General features: G+C 31.6%; 1 protein-coding gene across 2 annotated transcripts in view; it reads left to right on the forward strand.

The window, feature by feature from the left end:
* LOC118204614 (cytosolic carboxypeptidase-like protein 5) overlaps positions 1-20,665 on the forward strand; it is an 80,602-nt gene that overhangs the window by 24,379 nt on the left and 35,558 nt on the right. For both annotated transcript variants that reach the window (XM_085811472.1, XM_085811473.1), the window contains exon 4: positions 8,828-9,011. In XM_085811472.1, the coding sequence (XP_085667598.1) occupies positions 8,828-9,011 (184 nt within the window). The remainder of the gene's footprint in view (positions 1-8,827; positions 9,012-20,665) is intronic.

Below are 20,665 nucleotides of genomic sequence, written 5' to 3' on the forward strand. Positions count from 1 at the left end.
CTCTGAAATACATCCCATCGCATTCAACTCTTCCAAATCTGAGCCGTACAATAGAGACTTTACTATGGTTGAATTAAGGAGAGCTTTGTTGCAGACACATAGGTCTTGTCTGGGTCTGGATGGCGTGTATTATGAAATGCTAAAGCATCTGACCTATAAGTCACTGAGTGCCCTTCTCACACTTTACAATAGAGTGTGGAAGGAACGTACATTTCCCAGTGCATGGAGGAGAGCTGTTGTCATTCCTATTGCGAAGCCAGGGAAGGACCCGAGGAATCCCTCGAACTATCGGCCTATTGCCCTTACCAGTTGTGTTTGCAAACTGTTTGAAAAGATGGTAAACAGCCGCCTAGTCTACTTCTTGGAAAAGAATAATATTATATCGCCTTATCAAAGTGGTTTTCGAAAGGGGAGAACAACTGTAGATAACATGCTCCTGACATCCATTCGAAAAGCTTTTGTAAGAAGAAATCACCTTGTCTCAATTTTCTTCGATATAGAGAAAGCTTATGATAAGGCATGGAGATACGGTATACTTCGCGATCTTCACGAGAGTGGCTTGCGTGGCAACCTACCAATTTTCATTCAGAATTTCCTGAACGCTAGAACTTTTCAAGTAAGAATTGGCTCTGTTTTTTCGGATGTTTTTCAACAGGAAGAGGGTGTGCCTCAAGGCTGTGTGCTTAGTGTAACCCTGTTTAGTTTAAAAATAAACTCAGTACTAAAAGAACTTCCTTCCACCATCTTGGGATCTCTATATGTTGATGATCTGCAGATTAGCTGTCGAGGGGCAGACATGAGATACGTAGAGAGGTAGTTGCAGATAGCTCTGAATAAGATCCAAGAATGGTCAAACAAACAAGGATTTACTTTTTCCAAACAAAAAACTGTGTGCGTGCACTTTTTTAGGAAGCGAGGTCTCCATCCTGAACCTGAGTTATATCTAAATGGTTCAATTTTTCCAGTTGCGCCCGAAGTAAAGTTTTTGGGGGTGACGTTCGACCGGAAATTGACTTTCCTTCCTCAATTTTTAAACCTGAAAAAGAAGTGTTTAAAAACACTAAATATTTTAAAAGTGTTGGTGAACACCTCCTGGGGTGCAAAGCGTTGCTCCATGCTTCGCATTTACAGAGCCCTTGTTCGTTCTAGACTGGACTATGGCTCAGTTGTTTATGGATCCGCTCGGTCATCAGTTTTGTTAAAACTCGATCCTGTTCACCATCAAGCTCTGCGGATTTGTTCAGGAGTTTTCAGAACTTCTCCTGTCCAGAGCCTGTATGTTGACTCTAACGAACCATACTTTATCTGAGGCGTGAGCAATTGTCCCTTTTGCAATATTTTAATATTCTATCACAACCTGAACATCCCAATAAGCTGTACTTACTTGATAATGTATGTAACACTTTATTTGAAACACATCCATCCTGTGTTCCTACCTTTCCTTTAAGAGTTCGCCCTATCATTGAGGAACATTCCCTCTCTGATATGCACCCCCAAGCAGTACAGAACTTTGAAATCCCACCTTGGGAAAATTCACGGATTCAGCTTCTTGATGTTTTCAAACATCACGTGAAGGCAAGCACTAACGAGATCGTGTACAGACAACTCTTTGCTGAGCACAGACACAAATATAGCAGTTATTATCCGATATACACAGATGGATCAAAGTCAAATGATCATGTCGGCATGGCTTTTGTATTTGAAAATTACATAGAGGGCAGATGCCTGCACCATGCTTTCTCAGTCCTAACATCTGAACTAACTGCAATATATTATGGTCTTTTGTACATCTCAAAGCTCTGCCACAAAAAGTTCATAGTTTATACAGACTCGTATAGTGCTCTTAAATCTTTGGAAGCTTATCCCAACACTCATAATCCTGTGGTAGTGGATGTTCTGAAAATTCATATTAGCCTAATGATTCGAGGATATGAAGTCCTGTACTGCTGGGTTCCTGGACATGCTGGAATAAAGGGAAATGAGCTTGCAGATATCGCAGCCAAATCTGCTATTGAACTGTCCAGTCGCCATTCCCTTTTAGAGATATCTGCTGTGTCATCAAGGGAAAGGTCCGAAAAAAATGGCAGCAAATTTGGGATGTTCAGCATCACAACAAGTTGAGAAATGTCAAGTCTAGAATTGAGCATTGGGATTTTGCTGGAAATCGTAAGGAGGAAGTTCTTTTAACTCGCCTCAGAATTGGCCACACTAGAGTGACACATAACTATCTTCTCAAAGCTGAAAATGAGCCTGTGTGTTTTGATTGTAATGTTTGTTTATCTGTTCGTCATATTTTAATTGAGTGTCCATGTTTTAATAGTCTTCGCCAGAAATATTTTAATAGCTGTGACTTACCTCTCGACCGTTTAATCGGAAGAGAGGTCAATTGTAATTTATTTTATTATTTAAAAGAGTCTGGCTTTTATCACCTAATGTAATTTGTTTTGAAGATTGTGTCTTGAATTTTAAATGTGTGGTTTTAACTTGTTTTTATATGACTTCATCCTCTGGATTTGATACATTTGTCTACTTGTTTTTATTTATTGTATTTTAATTTCATCAATTGTACTCACCCCATCTTGTGTTTGGCGCATTATAATCATCTTTGGTTTTGCGCCATAATCTCTCTCACTCACTCACCCATCACAGTAATATTTTTGCTGGTCAGAAACTGTTTGACAGGTATTGCCGTGTGAGCGGGTGTATTGTCCTGGTGTAACATCCATCCATCACCCTACAACTGTGGCTTCTATTTTCCTAATTTTTTCGCAAAGTCTTTTTAGTACTTCGATGTAGTAGTGTTGATTAACAGTCTGACCACTGGGAATCCATTCAGTTATGATGAATGTGCTGGGTGCCTAAGGGGGCGCTCAGCATATTCATCATCTTCCACACTGTCCCTTCCCTGAAAACCGCTTATGCATTCAAACACACGTACATGAGACAAAGTTTTTCCTTTGCATTCATGTGATGCTAATCAAGCAGTGGATTTCGTATGAATGCACATTAGCCATGTGCAAAACACTTCAGTGACCTACATTAGCCATGTGCAAAACACTTCAGTGACCTCCATTGTTTGTTGCATTGATATAATAATGCATTTATTTTAGTAACTTTGCATTTACAGTATCTCATCAACAGTGCTTTTTCTTTTGGACTATTATTTGCTTTGTTATTAAAAAAAAAAAAAAAAAAAAAAAAAACTTTTGTGTAGGGGTTGCTACAGTGAAAGATGTCTGAGTCTGTGGGGTGACATGGGCATGGTGGCTGTGCATTCTTGAATATTATGTAAATGTTAAAAAATCCTGTGATTTTTGTCATTGACCCACAAGATGCGAGGTTTTCACATTATGTTGTAGAAAAATCCTTTGTGTCAGTTCCAGAATTTCTGTGAAAATGACTGCTGTGAGTTTAAAATCTCTGTGAAAATCAGAAAGTGCTTGTCAAGACATGGACATGTCCAGGCTATTGTATATTGTATATGTATTTGGCATGAGACAAATATAATTTTTTGGAAGTTCCTTACAATTTCAATTTGATCATCTTTATTCTGTATCATAAAGGTTGGATTGATTTTACCATATTTACTTGGAAAATAACTTCATTGAATAAAAGGGTACTTACAAAAGTATTATTGCATTATCCAGTCCAACTATCCTACAAAATCAAGAGTCGTTGGTGTCTAATTTTTCACCAGCCTAACACATGAAAATCAGTAAGTTTTTCTCGACCACGACTCAAGAGTGAATTGGTTTCACCTTCTGCAAAACTACATCATCACACACACACACGCACATATATATATATATATGCAAAAAGAAACATAATAAGAGGCTAAAATTAAAAGCAAATTTTTATACCTGTACTGCACTATATATTATTACTTATATTTTTGTGAGAAATATGCTAAAACCTTTTAACAGATTATACTTGAATATTTTTGTAGAAAATACTTTTAACGTTTTTGTGGGAATTTTTGAGCCAATTGAAATAATGACAATGTATTTTTACTGCAAAAAAATTTAGAGGATGCATTACTTGTATGACTGAAGACATAGAATTATACATTTTACTAAGAAACTGAATTATTTGCTTTGCTTAAATAGATATAAATCTGTTAAATAATTTCTTTATATAGGAGAGATGTGTTATAGATTAAGGTTGCAATGAAAAATTTTAAAATTTTGTTGGTTATTTATGTGTTTGTTGTTTTATCCTCAGTAAAATCATCAGGGTGACAGGTGACGGAGGACGAGGACGCCTGGCGTCTAACAGAGGTAAACAGGCATATGTCCCATACCCTCCCCTATCCAGACGCAACAACTCCCTGCGGCCCCATAAGGCGCACCGGGAGTTTATCGATACTTCAACATAAATTACTACTTACTCATAAATTACTGCCTACTGATAACATATAAATTCTGCTTATTCGTAAATTATCGCATACACATAAGTTACTGCTTGTACCTGAATTACTGCTTGCACATAAATTACTGCTTGCACATGAAATACTGCTTACATTAATATGATTACATCAATATGGTGCATTAATATGATGCTCAGTTACATATAACATACTACATTACGCGTTAATTTGATACATAATTACTCATTATTATGATACAAATACTGACAAATACTGCTTACACATTAATATGATACACAACTGCATAATACATTGTACATATGGCAACATTCAGATCGCAGTTCACTCATATTGGTTTATTCAGTGCGGAGTATGAAACAAAATGCTGTTTCAGTTAAAGAATATACTACATAGTTGCAATGCACGGTTGCGTTACACACATATACTGTTGCACTATACATAACTGCTACTTTACACATAAGTTACTGCCTGCTGATGACACATAAATTACTACTTATATAAGTTACTGCTTGCACTTAAAATTCTGGTTACACATTAATATGATACATTATTACATATAGCATTGTACAGGCAACATTCGGATCACAGTTTGCACATATTTGGTTATTCAGTGCGGAGTATGAAATAGCATGCTGTTTCAGTCAAGGATTATATTACATAGTTGCATTGTGCATAGTTGCGTTATACCATTGCATTACATACATATTCTGTTGCATTGTACATAAATTACTACATACTCATGAATTGCTGCCTAGTGATGATACATAAGTTCCTGCTTACACGTAAGTTACTGCTTACAGACTAGTATAATACATAAATACTCATAAATTACTCCTTGCAGTTACTGCTTGCATATGAAATACTGCTTGCATATGAAATACTGCTTGCATATTATGATACATAGATACTCATTAATTACTGCTTACATATAAGCTGCTTGCACATGATTTGCTGTTTGCACAGAAGATACTACTTACATATTAATATGATAAATGATTACATATACACATTACCTTACATATTAATATACTTACATATGCACATAAATATATGCATTACATTACACATTCTTACTCCTAAATTACTGTTTACACATAAATTACTACTTACACTTGAATTACTGCTTGCACATAGAATGCTACTTACACTTTAAATGATACATAATTACATATACTCATTACATTACACATTAATATGATACATGATAACACATTAATATAATACAAGTACTGCTTACACATTAATATGATACATTACTGCCTACGCATAAGTTACTGCTTGCACCTTGTTACTGCTTATGCATAAATTACATGTATAAGATTACATACATATTCAGTTGTACTGTACATAAATTACTACGTACACAGGAATTGCTGCCTACTGATGTTGCATAAGTTCCTGCTTATGCATAAGTTACTGTTTACATATGAAATACTGCTTACACATTAGTATGATACATAAATACTCATAAATTACTCCTTACACATAAGTTACTGCTTACACATTAGTGTGATACATAAATACTCATTAATTACTGCTTACACATTAGTATGATACATAAATACTCATTAATTACTGCTTGCACCTAAGTTACTGCTCACACATATTCTTGCTTACACATGATTTGCTGCTTGTACAGACAATACTGCTTACGTATTAATATGATACATAATTACATGTACACATTACACATTAATATACTTAAATATATGCATTACATTACATATTATTACTCATAAATTACTGCTTGCACATAAAATACTACTTATACATCAATATGATACATAATTACATACACATTACATACATACATTATTACATATACACATTACACATTAATATGATACATAATTAAGCACACACATTTGAAATACATGACAAATAAATATACATAGAGAAAACACAGTTCAACACAAAATATACAAAACATAACAGTACAGTGATACAAAGTACACACAATACGACATTAAACAGCATAAAACATATATAAACATTATGTTAAACACACACATTGCATTAAACACATAAAACTACTTATAACGTGCACAGTTATAGTGGCAGTGGCAGTGCACAGTTATACTTATAAGGTGCAGTGCACACTTATAAGGTGTCAGTTATAGTGGTAAATCATCAGGGTGCTAGATCTGGTACTAAGAAGAACTAGGTATCATACCTTTATATATTTAACCATGGAGGTAGGAAACTAAGGAGGGGCCAACCGGCGCTAGAAGTGAAGCACTGCTTTGAAGCTTGGGTCACCAGATGGGGTGTTCTTTGTTTACATTCAGAAGCTCGCTTGACAGAGTTCCGATAGTATTTCGACACACGACAGTTCCATACATATAAAAAAGCGACACTTTCGCATGAAAGAAACATTCATAGTGTGATGGATAATAGCAATTTGTATAGTTTAGTGACATTTACACAAAAATCACATCTTGGTTATTTTTCGATAACTAACAACAGCGATTTTGATTATGAAATTGTTTTATAAATTTCTAAGCTGTTGAACTACAAAAATATAGATTTTAAGAAAAATGTTATGCTTAAAGAATGAAAAATACCTTACGGTACATTTAAATTTGTATACGTCTTTCAATACCCTTGATAGAGTATTCGCTACTTTTATTTTATTTTCCAAACGCCAAAATGTTTTAAATAAAACAAATTTTTTTCACATCCATATATTATTTAACATGTACCTTTTAAAATTTTTTAGAGAAGAGGCTTTACTGCTGCCCATTTTAAACTCATCGTTTTAATTTTATATATCTGAAAAATAATCACTTTAGGCTTACACGTTTAACTTATTTGGGTTAATTAAACATAAAATTACCATCAAATGCTGCAATCCTTGTCAAAATTAATAAATAGACACACAGATATGCCAATAAGTTAGCTTTCCCTTCATTTGGAACCACACGTTTGTATAAAATTATGTACAGTTTTAAACAAATGTGTGGAACAGAAGAGGTTTACATTTGCGAATTTGGCGGAAGTACCATGTGCGGTCAAGATGATGTGACCATGCAAACGTGCTACATCATCAAGACAGCTTATTAAGAATTTGAAAATAGGGTAATCCACGGAGGTGGAAACATTTGTATATCATGCCAAAGGAGGTCCGATCATGAATGGTCCTCTTATTGATTCCAGATTGTTAAATGTTTCCCACACAAGTCTTTTTTCCTCGGAAATTCGAGTTTTATGCTGGCTTCTTAACGTACGCAGGTCATTAGATTATTTATAAATGTATTTGAAATGAAGAATTTATTCACTTATAAACAACTGTGAAAGTACTGTGAAGAAATCTAATTATTAAATGTATCTAATTTATAATGATTATAAATGTTATCTAAATATATAATAACCTTAATATTGAATTGTAAGCATAAATTGAAATCCTGTTGACAAATACGTTATAAAACTATTTAAGCAAGAATTGTTCGTATTGGAAAGCAATCTGTTAAAAGGTATTGTAAAAAGCAAATGCTATGAGATGCGCACTTACGAACGTAATAAAGAGTTTTGGAATATGTATTGTTGAATTGAAGGGTAAAAAAAAATCTGATAAGTATAAGTAAAAGAATTATTCCCCTTACATTTTATAATAACTCAGTTACAAGTTTTAAATAATGCTTAAAAAAAAAAAAAAAAAAAAAAAAAAAAAACTTATTTTATTCCCTTTCAGAAATGTTCAGAGAAAGTCAAGTACTATTTAAAGTATTTCGCTAATTCCTAATAATTCTCTAATTTAAAATGAACCAAATAGAGCATTAATTATAAATTGACTTACATTTTTCGATTTAAAAGATGCCTCAGAAGCCAAAAAATCATGTCATATTTAAGAAAGTATTTTAGGAAGAAGCTCTATAAATAGAAAAGAAATAATGCATAATTTTAATATTAATAATACAATAAACTTTGATCTTAATTTTTGTACCTTAACTGAATAAAATCAAATTAATTTTTTTTTCTAATGTAATTAACGAAAACTTGTGAAAATATTTCATTCAAATTAAACCATTCTGAGAAAACTGTCCTGTGAAAAGTATAGCATTTAATTCCGTTCAGAATGAAATGTTGTTTAAAAATATGTTGTTTTCATATATTTAGGACTCTGAAGTGTTGTAGAAAAAGAAAATATATACATTTATATGTATATTTCCGAAGTAATTACAAAATATTTACATCCGAACACGTCAAATCCCATTGAACTCAATGGTAAATGACCCAATGTTTTGGTCACCACGTAGGGATCGCCAGCGCTTCAAAGCAGGGTACGGGAGAAACTTGTTTAGGGCTACTCCATCTTACTTCCTACCTCCATGTATTTAACAATACTGAAGTATTTGTTTAGAGCTTTTCTGTCTGTTCTGTTTACATTTTAATTTTTTATCCTACCTAATGCAATTAATATAAAACTGCATTTAATTACAGCAAACCTCCAGACAGTGCCATTTATTATTGTCGAGAACTACTATGCTATTCATCGGAAGGGAACAAAGTTGAATTGTTAACGGTGACATCCTGTAAAGGACTCACAATGGAAAGAGAAAAAAAACTGCCAGATTTATTTCCTGATGATACTAAGCCAAGATGTCATATTTTCGAAAATAAGAAGGTAAGTGGATATGGTCATTAAGTGAAAATGTGTTAATTCATAATTGCATTTCAGTAAGAGAAAGCATTGTTTTTATGTTTGAATTTCTACTGTTAAAAAGCTCAATCATTAAAATGCTAGTTTAAATTTCTGTTAGTTTAAAATAGATGTCTCAATGCCGCATTAACTCTCAGTTTACACGCATAAACACTTATCTTCATCCCCGCACAGTATTCACTCTCTCCATTTCATTTGAGACAGTAGCTCAAGTCATTCTCTATATGTATGAATTTATCAATAATTGATTTTGTTGGCAGGCTTGCATATTTGGTGGGCAGATTTAAAGTTGGCATTTTATTTTTACTTCCTTATTTTTCTAGATGTACAGTTAAGCTATAACTAAAGCTGATAGGTGATTGTAGATTAGACAACCTGCATTTCTAGTAAATTACTTAATATCTTAACATTACAAGTGATAAGTATTGGATCATGTTTAAAGGCCTGTTTGTACTCAAATTTGAATTGCTAATAATGTTACTTTTCACATTATTGATCAAAAGCACACTTAATTATGTAGGAACATGTGCATTTCATTAAGAGGAAAGTGCATTAAATTTATCAATTTGCATTAATAAATTTAAATAATTTTTAATATAATTAGTTTAATCAGCTTACTTAACATTTGTAATTTAATAGACTGCTTAAAAAATTAATAAACTGGCTTAAACCTTTTATTATTAACTATTTGAAGAATGCTTTACATTTTAATTTATGATTTTAAATAAACTTGAATGAACTGTAATTTGAATATTGGTGCTAATAAAAATAATTTTGCTGGAAAATTTCTTTTACTCGGTAGTTTTAGTATATATATTTATTGCTCAAAAAGTTCATATTTGAAAAAAAATTATTATATTGATGTTTACTTTTATTGGCTCACTAATAATTAAAATATCATATTGTCCACCAAGTGGCTATATAACAGATATGGGCATAAATTCTGCATATACGGGCATAACTTCTGCATACTAAAATATAGTTTTTTAATCATTAAATATATTTGATGTTAAATAGGATAAATGGATGAGTGGGTTAATAGTAATAAATGTTTTAAAAAATAGCCTTGTTTTAAATCTAATTTAGTACAGTCGAACTCTGTTATAACAAGCGTGAAAAGAGTGCAGTATTTGCTTGTTATAACCAAGTGCTTGTGAAAAACAGGGTCATAAAAAATCATAAGAGTTCATACATATTTACTATATTATATATACTTTATTTATGTTTTATTTCTGTTCAGTAAAAAAGAAGTTGGTTAATTTGCTTTGAATTGCCTTATTGTCTCTTTCTTTAGTTAATGTTGTTCAGAGAAGACTCATGCCTTGAAACACATCGTCATTTGTACCCCAGGCTCCGAAAAAAGTTTGAAGTTTTTCTGCACACTCAGAAGCCATCGAGTATATTTGGGGGTGGTTCAGCTTAAAATTCTTCACATTCATCATTATCATCGTTGTTTTCATTATTTTGTATCATCTGCTTTAATTTCAGCTACAATATCCTTGGGAGTAGGTAACTAGGAAGTGATATTATTGGCATCAGCAGACACATAATTTTAAAATTCTTCTTTATTTGTTTCTAAATTTTCAGTGACCTCTACTTCCTTTTCTTTCTCAGTGATTTGCCCCTCTTGTGAAATGTCCAGTCCAGCCTTACAGAAGCGAGTGGTAATGCAAATTGACGTAATGTTTTCCAATGCATCATTCATTAAAAATGTATTACTTCGAGTACAACCATTTAAAGTTGTTCCTATTTTTTGTCTCCTGTCAAAAAGCATCAAAACAAATGCTTATGAAAATTTGATTTAAAACTTCTGATGATCTCTTGGACCATAGGCTGTATAATGCTTGTAGAATTCAATGGTACAAATTCAATCCTGATCATTCTGCAAGACAAAAAAGGCTGCCATCACATGTTCGCAAGATTTATGACTCATCACTAACTTTCGGTTAAATCAGAATGTTAAAGAAATTTTTCCAAGAAAGGATTAGCGGAGCTGGAAAGGTGGAAGTCAATAGATATTTTATGAGTCACATAAATATTGCTCGCTATAACCAGGGTTTGATCATTAAAATCAAGTTATGCCTCCATAGACTTAACGTTGAACCAACCAAGTATTTTTTATTTATAAATTCGGGTTCTTGTTATTATCTATATCTTTAAATATTTCATTTAGTTTTTTAATTTTCTCTGATTAATCTGACAGATTTCAAAATATTGTCATTCTTAAATTTCTTTACTTTTAATTTTCATTTTTAAACTTGCTAATTCCAAACAATGTTCATAAAATCTCAGTTCTATCAGATATTTTTACAGAATTTGATCTGCTATCTTCCACTTAAATTGTTTAAACATGAATTTAAAACTTAAAGTGCTTCTATATAATTAAAATTTTGGATTAATTTTTACTGTCAAAAAATCAATTGATGATGATATTTTGAAATTATTTTAGATTGATTGAAAAATTCGCTATTTTTTCTGTATGTAATTTTGTTTAAAGAAGAATCTAAACATGTTAAAGAGAAATGAAGTGGGAAAAGAGAACTGTGAGACTCAGTAACTTTCAGTAAGAGATAGTACTATGGTTATAAAAAGAAGCTAAAAGAAAAAAAATAGTAGTAAGGTAATTATTGTAAAATAACTGATTATAATTACAGTGGCTCACATTTATTTTCAGACATTTATATTTTAAAAATTTATTTGCTTAGATCTTGTACTAAATTTTCAAACATAGACTCAAAATATTTTTGCATTATATTATTTTTTCTCTGTTTTAAAATGTGCTTGTTTCAAAATAAATATCATCAAAATATTCTTTGTAATAAAGTAATTTATTCAAAATGTATTAGTTAGTAATTTATATAATAAGTTGGACATAGTTTCAAAATAAATATCATTAAAATATTCTCTGCAATAAAATAATTTATTTAAAGTGTATTCGTAACTCTCATAATAATTCAGACACTTAAAACTTTTGTTGAGATGTTTTAATATTTGAAGTTTCTTGTCACAATTTTTTATTTTAAATAAAGATACATCACGAGAATCATCTTCTGCATTTGGAAATTATTAATTATTACTTATTTAGCAAAATATATTGTTCCATATCTAAAGGACACTGCAGACTTAAAAACAAGTTCTGTTAGAAATTTAGTCATCTTTTTAATGAGGTAAAACATTCAAAATATCTAAATAAGTCTTAATGTAAAACACTCAACTATCTTCAATGGAAATTGCATGGAATTGTTGAAAATGCATTGAAGTCTTGACCATATTCCAAGCTAATATGAAGGAGTCAGAGATTTATCCTGCAAAAAATCAAACAAAACCCAAATATTAGTGCTGTTAAACTTGCATCAGAGTTAGAAGAACAGTTTGCAATAAATATTAATCGTGAAAATGTTAGAAGAATGATTAGAGCATTTGGATCAGCAAGAAGGAAATTCTTTGCCAACAAGGAAACAGGGGAAATATGCTTGGTGTTTGCAAAATTTAGAGTAAGCAAAGATTTATCGTATTGAAACATATTTGAAAATGAGGCAAATTTAATACATTTAGGTATGATGGATGAATTGTGTGGTGAAAGCCAAATAAAAGATTGAAACTAAAAATCTAATTGTCTGTTGTTAAGCATGAAGGTAGAGGCATGATGGTTTGGGGATAGTTTGCTGCCAGTATCAGAAGTATAGTTTGTATAGAAAATAATACAGGTGAGTATAAATATTTAAAGATTCTTAATCGAAATCTGTATGCAAAATATTTTCAGGTTCTATCAGAGTAACAATACTACACATGCAGCCTTAAATGTTTGCTTATGGTTATTATACAACTGTTCTGAAGTTGCCAAAATTCTGTCATATTATCCAGATTTAAATCCTAGCAAATGTATATGGAATGAATTGGAAAAAGAATAGAGAAATATGATATTATATAAATAAATATGATATCAAAAGCTGTACTCAAAGGAAATCTTATAGAGGATTAGTACAAAACAGAACATTCTTACATGAAAAAAGTTAGTTGAATCCATGCCAGAGTCCATGAAAGGTGTAATTTTAGCTTAAGAATATCCCCCAATATGAGCATTTTTATTAAATACAAATTGTTTGTCCAAAGTGTCTGAATACTTGTGTGAGTTCATTTTTAGAACTTTTTGCATAAATTATTTGTTTTTTACGAGAACATTTTGAAAAATTTTTTTTTCCACAACAGGCAGGTATGAAAAAATTATCAATGGTGTACGGGGAAAAAAAAAGATAAAGTTATTTTGCTGCTATTTAGTAAATGATATTTGCAAATAAAACTAGAAAAGATGTGTCAAAAAATGTGAACTATTGTGCATTATTTGGTATCTCTTGACACTGAAGAAACATTTGCAACTACCATGTCGCCACTAGATCAAAAATTATTTTTCATGTGGTTTATTCACTTTTTTCTGTTTGTGAAAAAGAGATGCTATTATTTTACTGTCTTTGACGTCTTGATACCAGTTGAATTTGAGTAGAGATATTTAAATTTCAAGGTTAAAAGTAATAAAATGTTTTAAAATCAAAATGTAACAAATTTCTTTGTTATATTTAAAGCAGCAAAGAACTGCATCATCTATTGAAACAGGTGATAACCAAAAAGTAGAAGATCTGGACTATATGAAGTATGAATGCAATCTACTTAGCTGTCATATTCTCTTCTGAGTTAAATGTACAACATTTGAAAGAACATTATCTTGTTACTTTAATATCTTTCTGTGGTTAATAAGGGTCTGGAATTTCTTTATTAAAGCAGTGCTAATTTGTTCTGGTTAAGGGTACTAGAGCTCAGAATAACTAAATTCTATAGATTCTGAAAGTTCTATTGTAAGCACAGGATAGTTTAATACATAAATTTTTTTATTTTCTTTTTTAAAACTGATAACTGGCTGAAGTCAAGCCACTGGTTTTTCATTTCAAGATAAGTGAAAATTTTAGCATTTTACTGTATACAACAGTTTATATGTTTAAATGCTTATTTTGGCAGCTGTATGGAAATTGTCAACATAGCAGTTTCCAGAGAGTTAAAGCCGTGTTTCTAAGTTGGTTTCCACATTAAGTTTTCATATTTCTACCTCCACCCCCAAGTTTATGTTGCAAATATGAGCCAATTTCCTTTAGAAAATCATTCACAAAAGCTTTCTTCCTCTCAGATAGATGATGTTTGAGAATTTTGTTGTTATAAAATAATCAAATCATATTACGATATTGAGTTGGCAAATAGCTCTGAATTGTACATTTTAATGCTCTGTAATAATTCCAATTTTTTTTTGTCTATATTTTGATTTTCATTAGATCTTTCACATCTTCAAAATTTGCCATTGCTATATACTTCCAGTTAGATCTTTGTAATCATCATTAATGATTTGCCGAAGCTGGAATGTTGCTGTTCTCTCTGACACCATAAGTATTTGGTTCACTTATTAAGTACGGTTTAAAAAAATGAAAAGTCATTTGAATGAGAAATTCTATGTCTTATTTTTACTTTTTTTTTTTTTTTTTTGATGAAGCATGTTTAGCATCTGAAAATATTATATGAATCAGGATGCCGAAATTTTGAGACTAAATCCTCAATGTTATACTGTTGAAATATATTCATTTTGAAAGAATTTTTCTCTACATGCTTCTAACTTATGTAGATGTCTTCCATGCCCATTTGAAATATATTGAGTTGTCTTCTATTCTACTATTGCTACACTGCAGTTTAATCAATCATTTCAACTCAGCTCAAGTGAATGCAGGGTTCATATAGAGAGGTAAAGAAACTCAGTACTAGAGCTGTGGATGAAATTGTTTTCATGTAATGACATCCACAACTTCTCTCTCCAAAGGTTTAAGACAAAAACAGTCTTTCATATCAGGAAATACCTAGCATGACCTTGCTTTAACTGCATATTCCCTCCCCCCTTTTTGAAAAAATCAACTTTTACATAGCTTCCAGGTAGCATAGTTGTGGATTGTCTTATGTTTTCATCTGCAGAGATAGGTGATCTTCCATTTAACATATGTGGGACAATGTTTGGATCTTGTGTCAGTAATTGTTAATATGTGGCCTTTAATGTCCCTGAACCAGAGAAAATTTTCTTAATCTTTTAATGTTTGTTTGGCATTTACAATCATATCAACTTGCAAAATATCTTCTTTTGGTGTTACCATTTAGCTGTTATCTTTGTCATCTTTGATGTATTCTCTGGAACAACCTGAAGGATTAATGACATTTGAAGATAAGATCAATACTGCATTTTAAATTTTATTTAAATACTTTTTGTGCAAGTAAGAGTATTGCCTGAAAACCATTTCATAGCTTTCAATTAAACATTTCATAACTGTTTAAAATTTCCAACTTTCCATTAAGCATCTGTTCAAGTGTCCACAGAACGCATTTTTCAGCAAATGCTATTCTTCATTCATCTTTGGCAACAGAATCTGCACCTTAGAAATCTCAAAGTGGCAGTCCGCAAGCTCATTCTGCTTTGGAAGCAATTTTATGTGGTGCATGAATATATTTTAGGCATGTTATAAATATGGTGAGGCAACCCATGTCAGAAATTTATAATCCGTAAATTTGATTTGCCAGCCTAATCTTCAGTCAGTCACTAGGTAATTAGTTGGATGCATAGCTGTGCAGTTTATATTACTAAATAGTTGAAGACAAACTAACATATAACTGTTAAAAACTATATTTGTGCCTATTGTTAACCCTTTGTGGCACAGTGTGTTCGGTCTGGACACACCTAAAAATTTCCTTCTGTATGCACAGAAAAATTGAATAAAAAAGGATTTATGGGTTGCTATAGGTTACTCTGTACCTTCTTTATTTATAGTAGATGACAGCTCAACACAAACCAGTCCATATATTTTAGCCATGTTTAGTTTTTAAGACCCTTCATTTTTCAAAGAAATCTTCCAGTTTTTTTAGGGTATAAAAGGAATTGCTTGAAAAGAAATTTCTATGTTATTTTTTTGGCTGTATACTAATGTCCATATTCTATATTAGTTTTAAATTTTTACCTTGAAATCTTGCATGAAATCAAATGGCGAACCCTAGGTGTGCCCAGACTGGTTCACCGATAATCTAGGACAACTGAGAGTCTGTATTCTTTGTTTCTCCGCATCTTATTGGTCATTTCATTGACAACAATGCTCGTTTCAGCACACTTTTCAGAGCTCTATTCAATCAGTGTGCCCACTTTGGGAACAACCACAGAATTAAAACAATAAGTGCTATCGAAACTCTTTACAAAATTTTACTTGTGTACTCCTCTAGGCCTAATTAGACTGCTTACCTTTTTTTTTATCAAAATTCCAACTTTAAAAGGTGGCGTGCCGGAAAGGGTTAAATCTACAGTAGATCGATAATTATCCGTTAGAACTGTGCAAAAATTTTTAGAGTTGCTTTTATGCGACAATTCATTTTATTTCATTAAAGCTGTAAATAAATTATAATATTGATTTTAATTAAGAGATTAAACTACATAAATAATTAACAAACGGAACAAAGAAGGATGTGTTTTTCAAGGTTAAAAATTGTGTACTTTGGTGTTATTATGTAAATAAAATTTTATGTTATGAATGTATTAAGAGAATATTATTTTGAAAAGAATACAATGTATACATTCAAGTCTCTATTTCACAAAGTTGCAGAACCTTGCAGAAAACTTGCTAAATGGAGGAATTAGCAAAATAGAGGTTATGATAAAAAATGATTTAAGATGAGAATTTTTAAAAAATTTTAAATGTAAAGTAGTACTAAAATGAAATATAAAAGAAAAATTACATATTTTCATTTAATTCCATTCCATCAAAGTTATGTATGAAAATTCATAATAACTCTCCAATATCTCCTCTTCAGTAGGAATTCCTGAGGTCTCAACATTGTTATCTATAAATAAATGAATAATCTGGCAATTATTCATTATTCTTTAATTGTCCTTGATTTTGGAACTGCAACCACATATTATTCCAGCTATTGATCTTGCTCGCTGTCAATGACTTTAATGTTATCAGTATTATCAGTCTTTGTGATAAAGCCATCTTTTTTGAAGCAACTGTGAGCAGGTTTTTCAGTCACATCATAATTCCATAGTTTTGCAAGTTCAAATGTACAGTCGCATAAATTTATTATACGTAAGGTCTGATTACTTTCACTTCTTAGTAGGGCCTTCTTCAAAATTTTCTGATAATAGTTTTAACACTTTTTATCACCCCTTGATCTATAGGCTGTAGTTTTTCATCAGTATTTAGAGAAGAGAAAAATCCTTAGCATTTTTATACTTTTCTTTGATATCTTGAGGTTGAGCAGTAGAATTGTCTAGTGATAGAGCAATTTTTTGTTTCTCTGTAGCCATGAATTTATTTAAACGTTTTAGTCCTTTTTCATAAATGTTTGAGGTAATACATGAGTTTTTCATGAGATCATAATCTATTTCTAGTAATTTCATACTTCTGAAATATCTTGGATTTTTACACCTTCATATAAATGAAGGTTTAAGTTTTTTATTTCCTTCCATGTTTACACACAGCAGTACACTAATTTTAACTTTGCTATGCTTGCCTCCAAAATAAATATTTTTTTATGAATGTTAATGTTTTCTTCAGTTAACAGTAATAAAATAAGCTGATTTCATTGTCATTGAAGATATTTTTTACACCATATATTTACATGATTTCTTTAAGTTTTTGATCTTTTCAAATGACACATTCATCTTCATTAACATCTTTGCTTTTGCCACATTTGATTTTTCCAACTATTGCATGCCTTTTTTTGAATTTCTGCACACACCCATTGTTTGCGTAAAATTCACTTTGTTCTAAAGCTTTTGGCAAACTCCATAGCTGTTTTTGATATTATATGCTCTTATACCAATATACTTTTTTTTTCTCTCACCTTCCCCCCTTTTGAACATAGTAATTTGAATGTTGCTTCATCAATGTCTTCGTAAACACATGCTTTCTTATATTTGGCACTTGGATCCGTGTAATCAACCCTTGATGAATATTTGGCCTAATTTTTAAGTATTGTCAATAAACTATTTTACACAATATCAGATTGTATTTTGATGTCTTTCTTTTTACACCTTTGTCTACTATATCAAGAATCAGCATTTTTTCTTTAAGTGTTAGACATTTTTGGTTTGGCATTTTTATGATTCACTGCACAACTAACTGTAGAAAGGATTTTCTGTATCAAACTACAAAAAGTGCAAATAAAAATAATGTTCAGCTGTTGCTTAAACTGGTTTGAAAAAGAGGATTGGTTGAGAAATATTTTATGATGGGGTGGGTAAATGCTTTCTCATTCAAGAATCTCCCCTCCCATACTTCATCCCTTAGAATGGAATGAGACAACAGATAATGAGTCATCTTGTATTCTTTAGGACTACAACTGCATGCAGGTATGTGTCATAACAAATGAATAAATAATTTTAAAGTAGAAAGAAAATTTCAGAAAATTAACCACTGCGAGAGCTTTGTTAAGTAGACTGTATACTTTGCTATTTGGATTTTTTTATATTAGAAAATTCATTCCTCAGACAGAATTTAGCAAAAAGTCTGTTTGTTACCAACTATGACCAAATATATAGAAACCACTTGGCATAACAAGGAGAAAAACTGCTTCTCAGACAAGATGGATTTCAGTTGAAGAATTACGGTGTGTCAGCTGCATATGAATTCTCTTATGTGCCTTTTTTAGATCATAATACGTTTAAGAAAATAAATATTTATTTTAAAATAATGTATGTATATTGTGTAATAGACTTGACTGACAAATAATCTATAATTTCAAACAGCTGGTGTAACCTTTTTTACTTCCTAAAATGAAGCAAAGGAAGTATCGTAATTGTGAAAAATTTCGGTTATCATATTTCAGTGAAAATATCCGTTTTGACTGCTTTGGAATCCATTTGAGTGATGTTTTTGTGTGACATCTGTAGGTACAGATAAAATAAAGGACTCTGTTTTTCCAAAATGGATTGTAAAGTGGATTTAAAATGGATTCAGAAGAGATTTTTTTTGTGATGTCTGTACATCATACATACATCATTTTTGAGTTATGGGAGATACATATGTATCTCCCATAACTCAAAAATGAGTAGCCGTAGAATGCTCTAATTTTGTATATGAGACTGCTATAACATGTAATACATTTCCCTTTTTTCATTCCTGTTGGTTGTACTAAAGGTTTATATATATATATATATATATATATATATACACCTACTCTGTTACTCGGCTTGGTGAGCTCAGTTTTTTTATTCTTATGTGGTGGTAAATTGAGCAATTTTTTGCTTTAAAAGTGATTGAATTATGTTGTTCTTATGCTCCAGTTAAGATTTTTATGTTTTTAGTTAATCAGCATGCAGTTGTTGTAGAATTATCAATTTAAAAGTTTAAGTGGCAAAAGGCTTCACGAGGCTGCCATTTGTTTACATATGAAACTCTTAATAGAATAGAGAATTAAGTCAGGTGGTGCACCAACATCAGTGTCTTTCTACACAATGGGACCTGTCTGCCTTTTTATGCAGAAATGCTCAAGTCCTATTGCCTCTTTCTGCCCAGCGGGACCTTTCTGTCAGTGAGACCTTTCTGCCTTTTAACAAAACAGCAAGGTTTGGCCATATCTATGTGGAAGGGTCACTTAATGCCCAACAACTCAGTCTTCCAAGCAGAGGTGACATCCTTGAGGCAAGCAATAATAGACTGTGCTGCTCTTGGATCATGCAGCGTCAACCTCTTCACTGGCAGTCTCTCAGCAATTTTTGCCTTAAGGAACCCGTACCATCGGTCTCCACTCATTGCAGTAACAAAATAAAAAAACCTCCCCAAGTACACCAGAAAAATCCAGAACCATTAATGCCGAGTGATATCAGTCATTTTAATGCAGTATGATGGAGCAATACTGCAAAATACTAAGGTGATCCATAATTTTATTAGATGATAATTTTGGTGATCATAAAATTGTGTGTACTTTATGGATGGTAAGATATCAAAACTTGACTTTTCTCTCTTTTTTTTTTTTTTTTTGTTTTTGTATAGATGTATGTGGGGGGGGGGATTATTTTAAAGAAACAGCCTGCATTTAGAAACTCGAAAACTTAGTTATCAGCAATGAAGAAGTGAAAAAATACAGCCTTAAACTTTGAAAAACTTTACGAAAAATTCTAAACGAAACAGAAAATGCTGGAAGTTTGTAATAATGAAGAAGGCAGCACTTATGCTATAGCAGTTCATGTATGAGCCTTTTGTTCCCATTTATGTTTAATTAGGTAAATTTTTTATGTTTTCTCTCTTATAACTCTGACTTGTTGCTGATGGATAGCAACACGTATAATATTGTCAGTCATCTGAATTCAGTAGCCTTAATGAAAATTTGAAGATATGCTACCAATGCATAAAAATTTAATAGAAAATTTAGTTAAAAATAATGGTTCAGACATCACAAAGAGAGGATAAAAATAATCTTGACAGAACATAAGAGACTGCAGTTATTTATGTTGCAATTATTGCATGTTTTGAGGCACTTATTTTCAGGATATTTTTTAATTCACTTTTCTAACATGATAATCTTTTACATGTTAGCGATGTATCTTTTAT

The sequence above is a fragment of the Stegodyphus dumicola genome, chromosome 2 (genome assembly GCF_044657685.1).
Source record: "Stegodyphus dumicola isolate Sdum_Otavi_A_Nest chromosome 2, ASM4465768v1".
NCBI lineage: Eukaryota > Metazoa > Arthropoda > Arachnida > Araneae > Eresidae > Stegodyphus > Stegodyphus dumicola.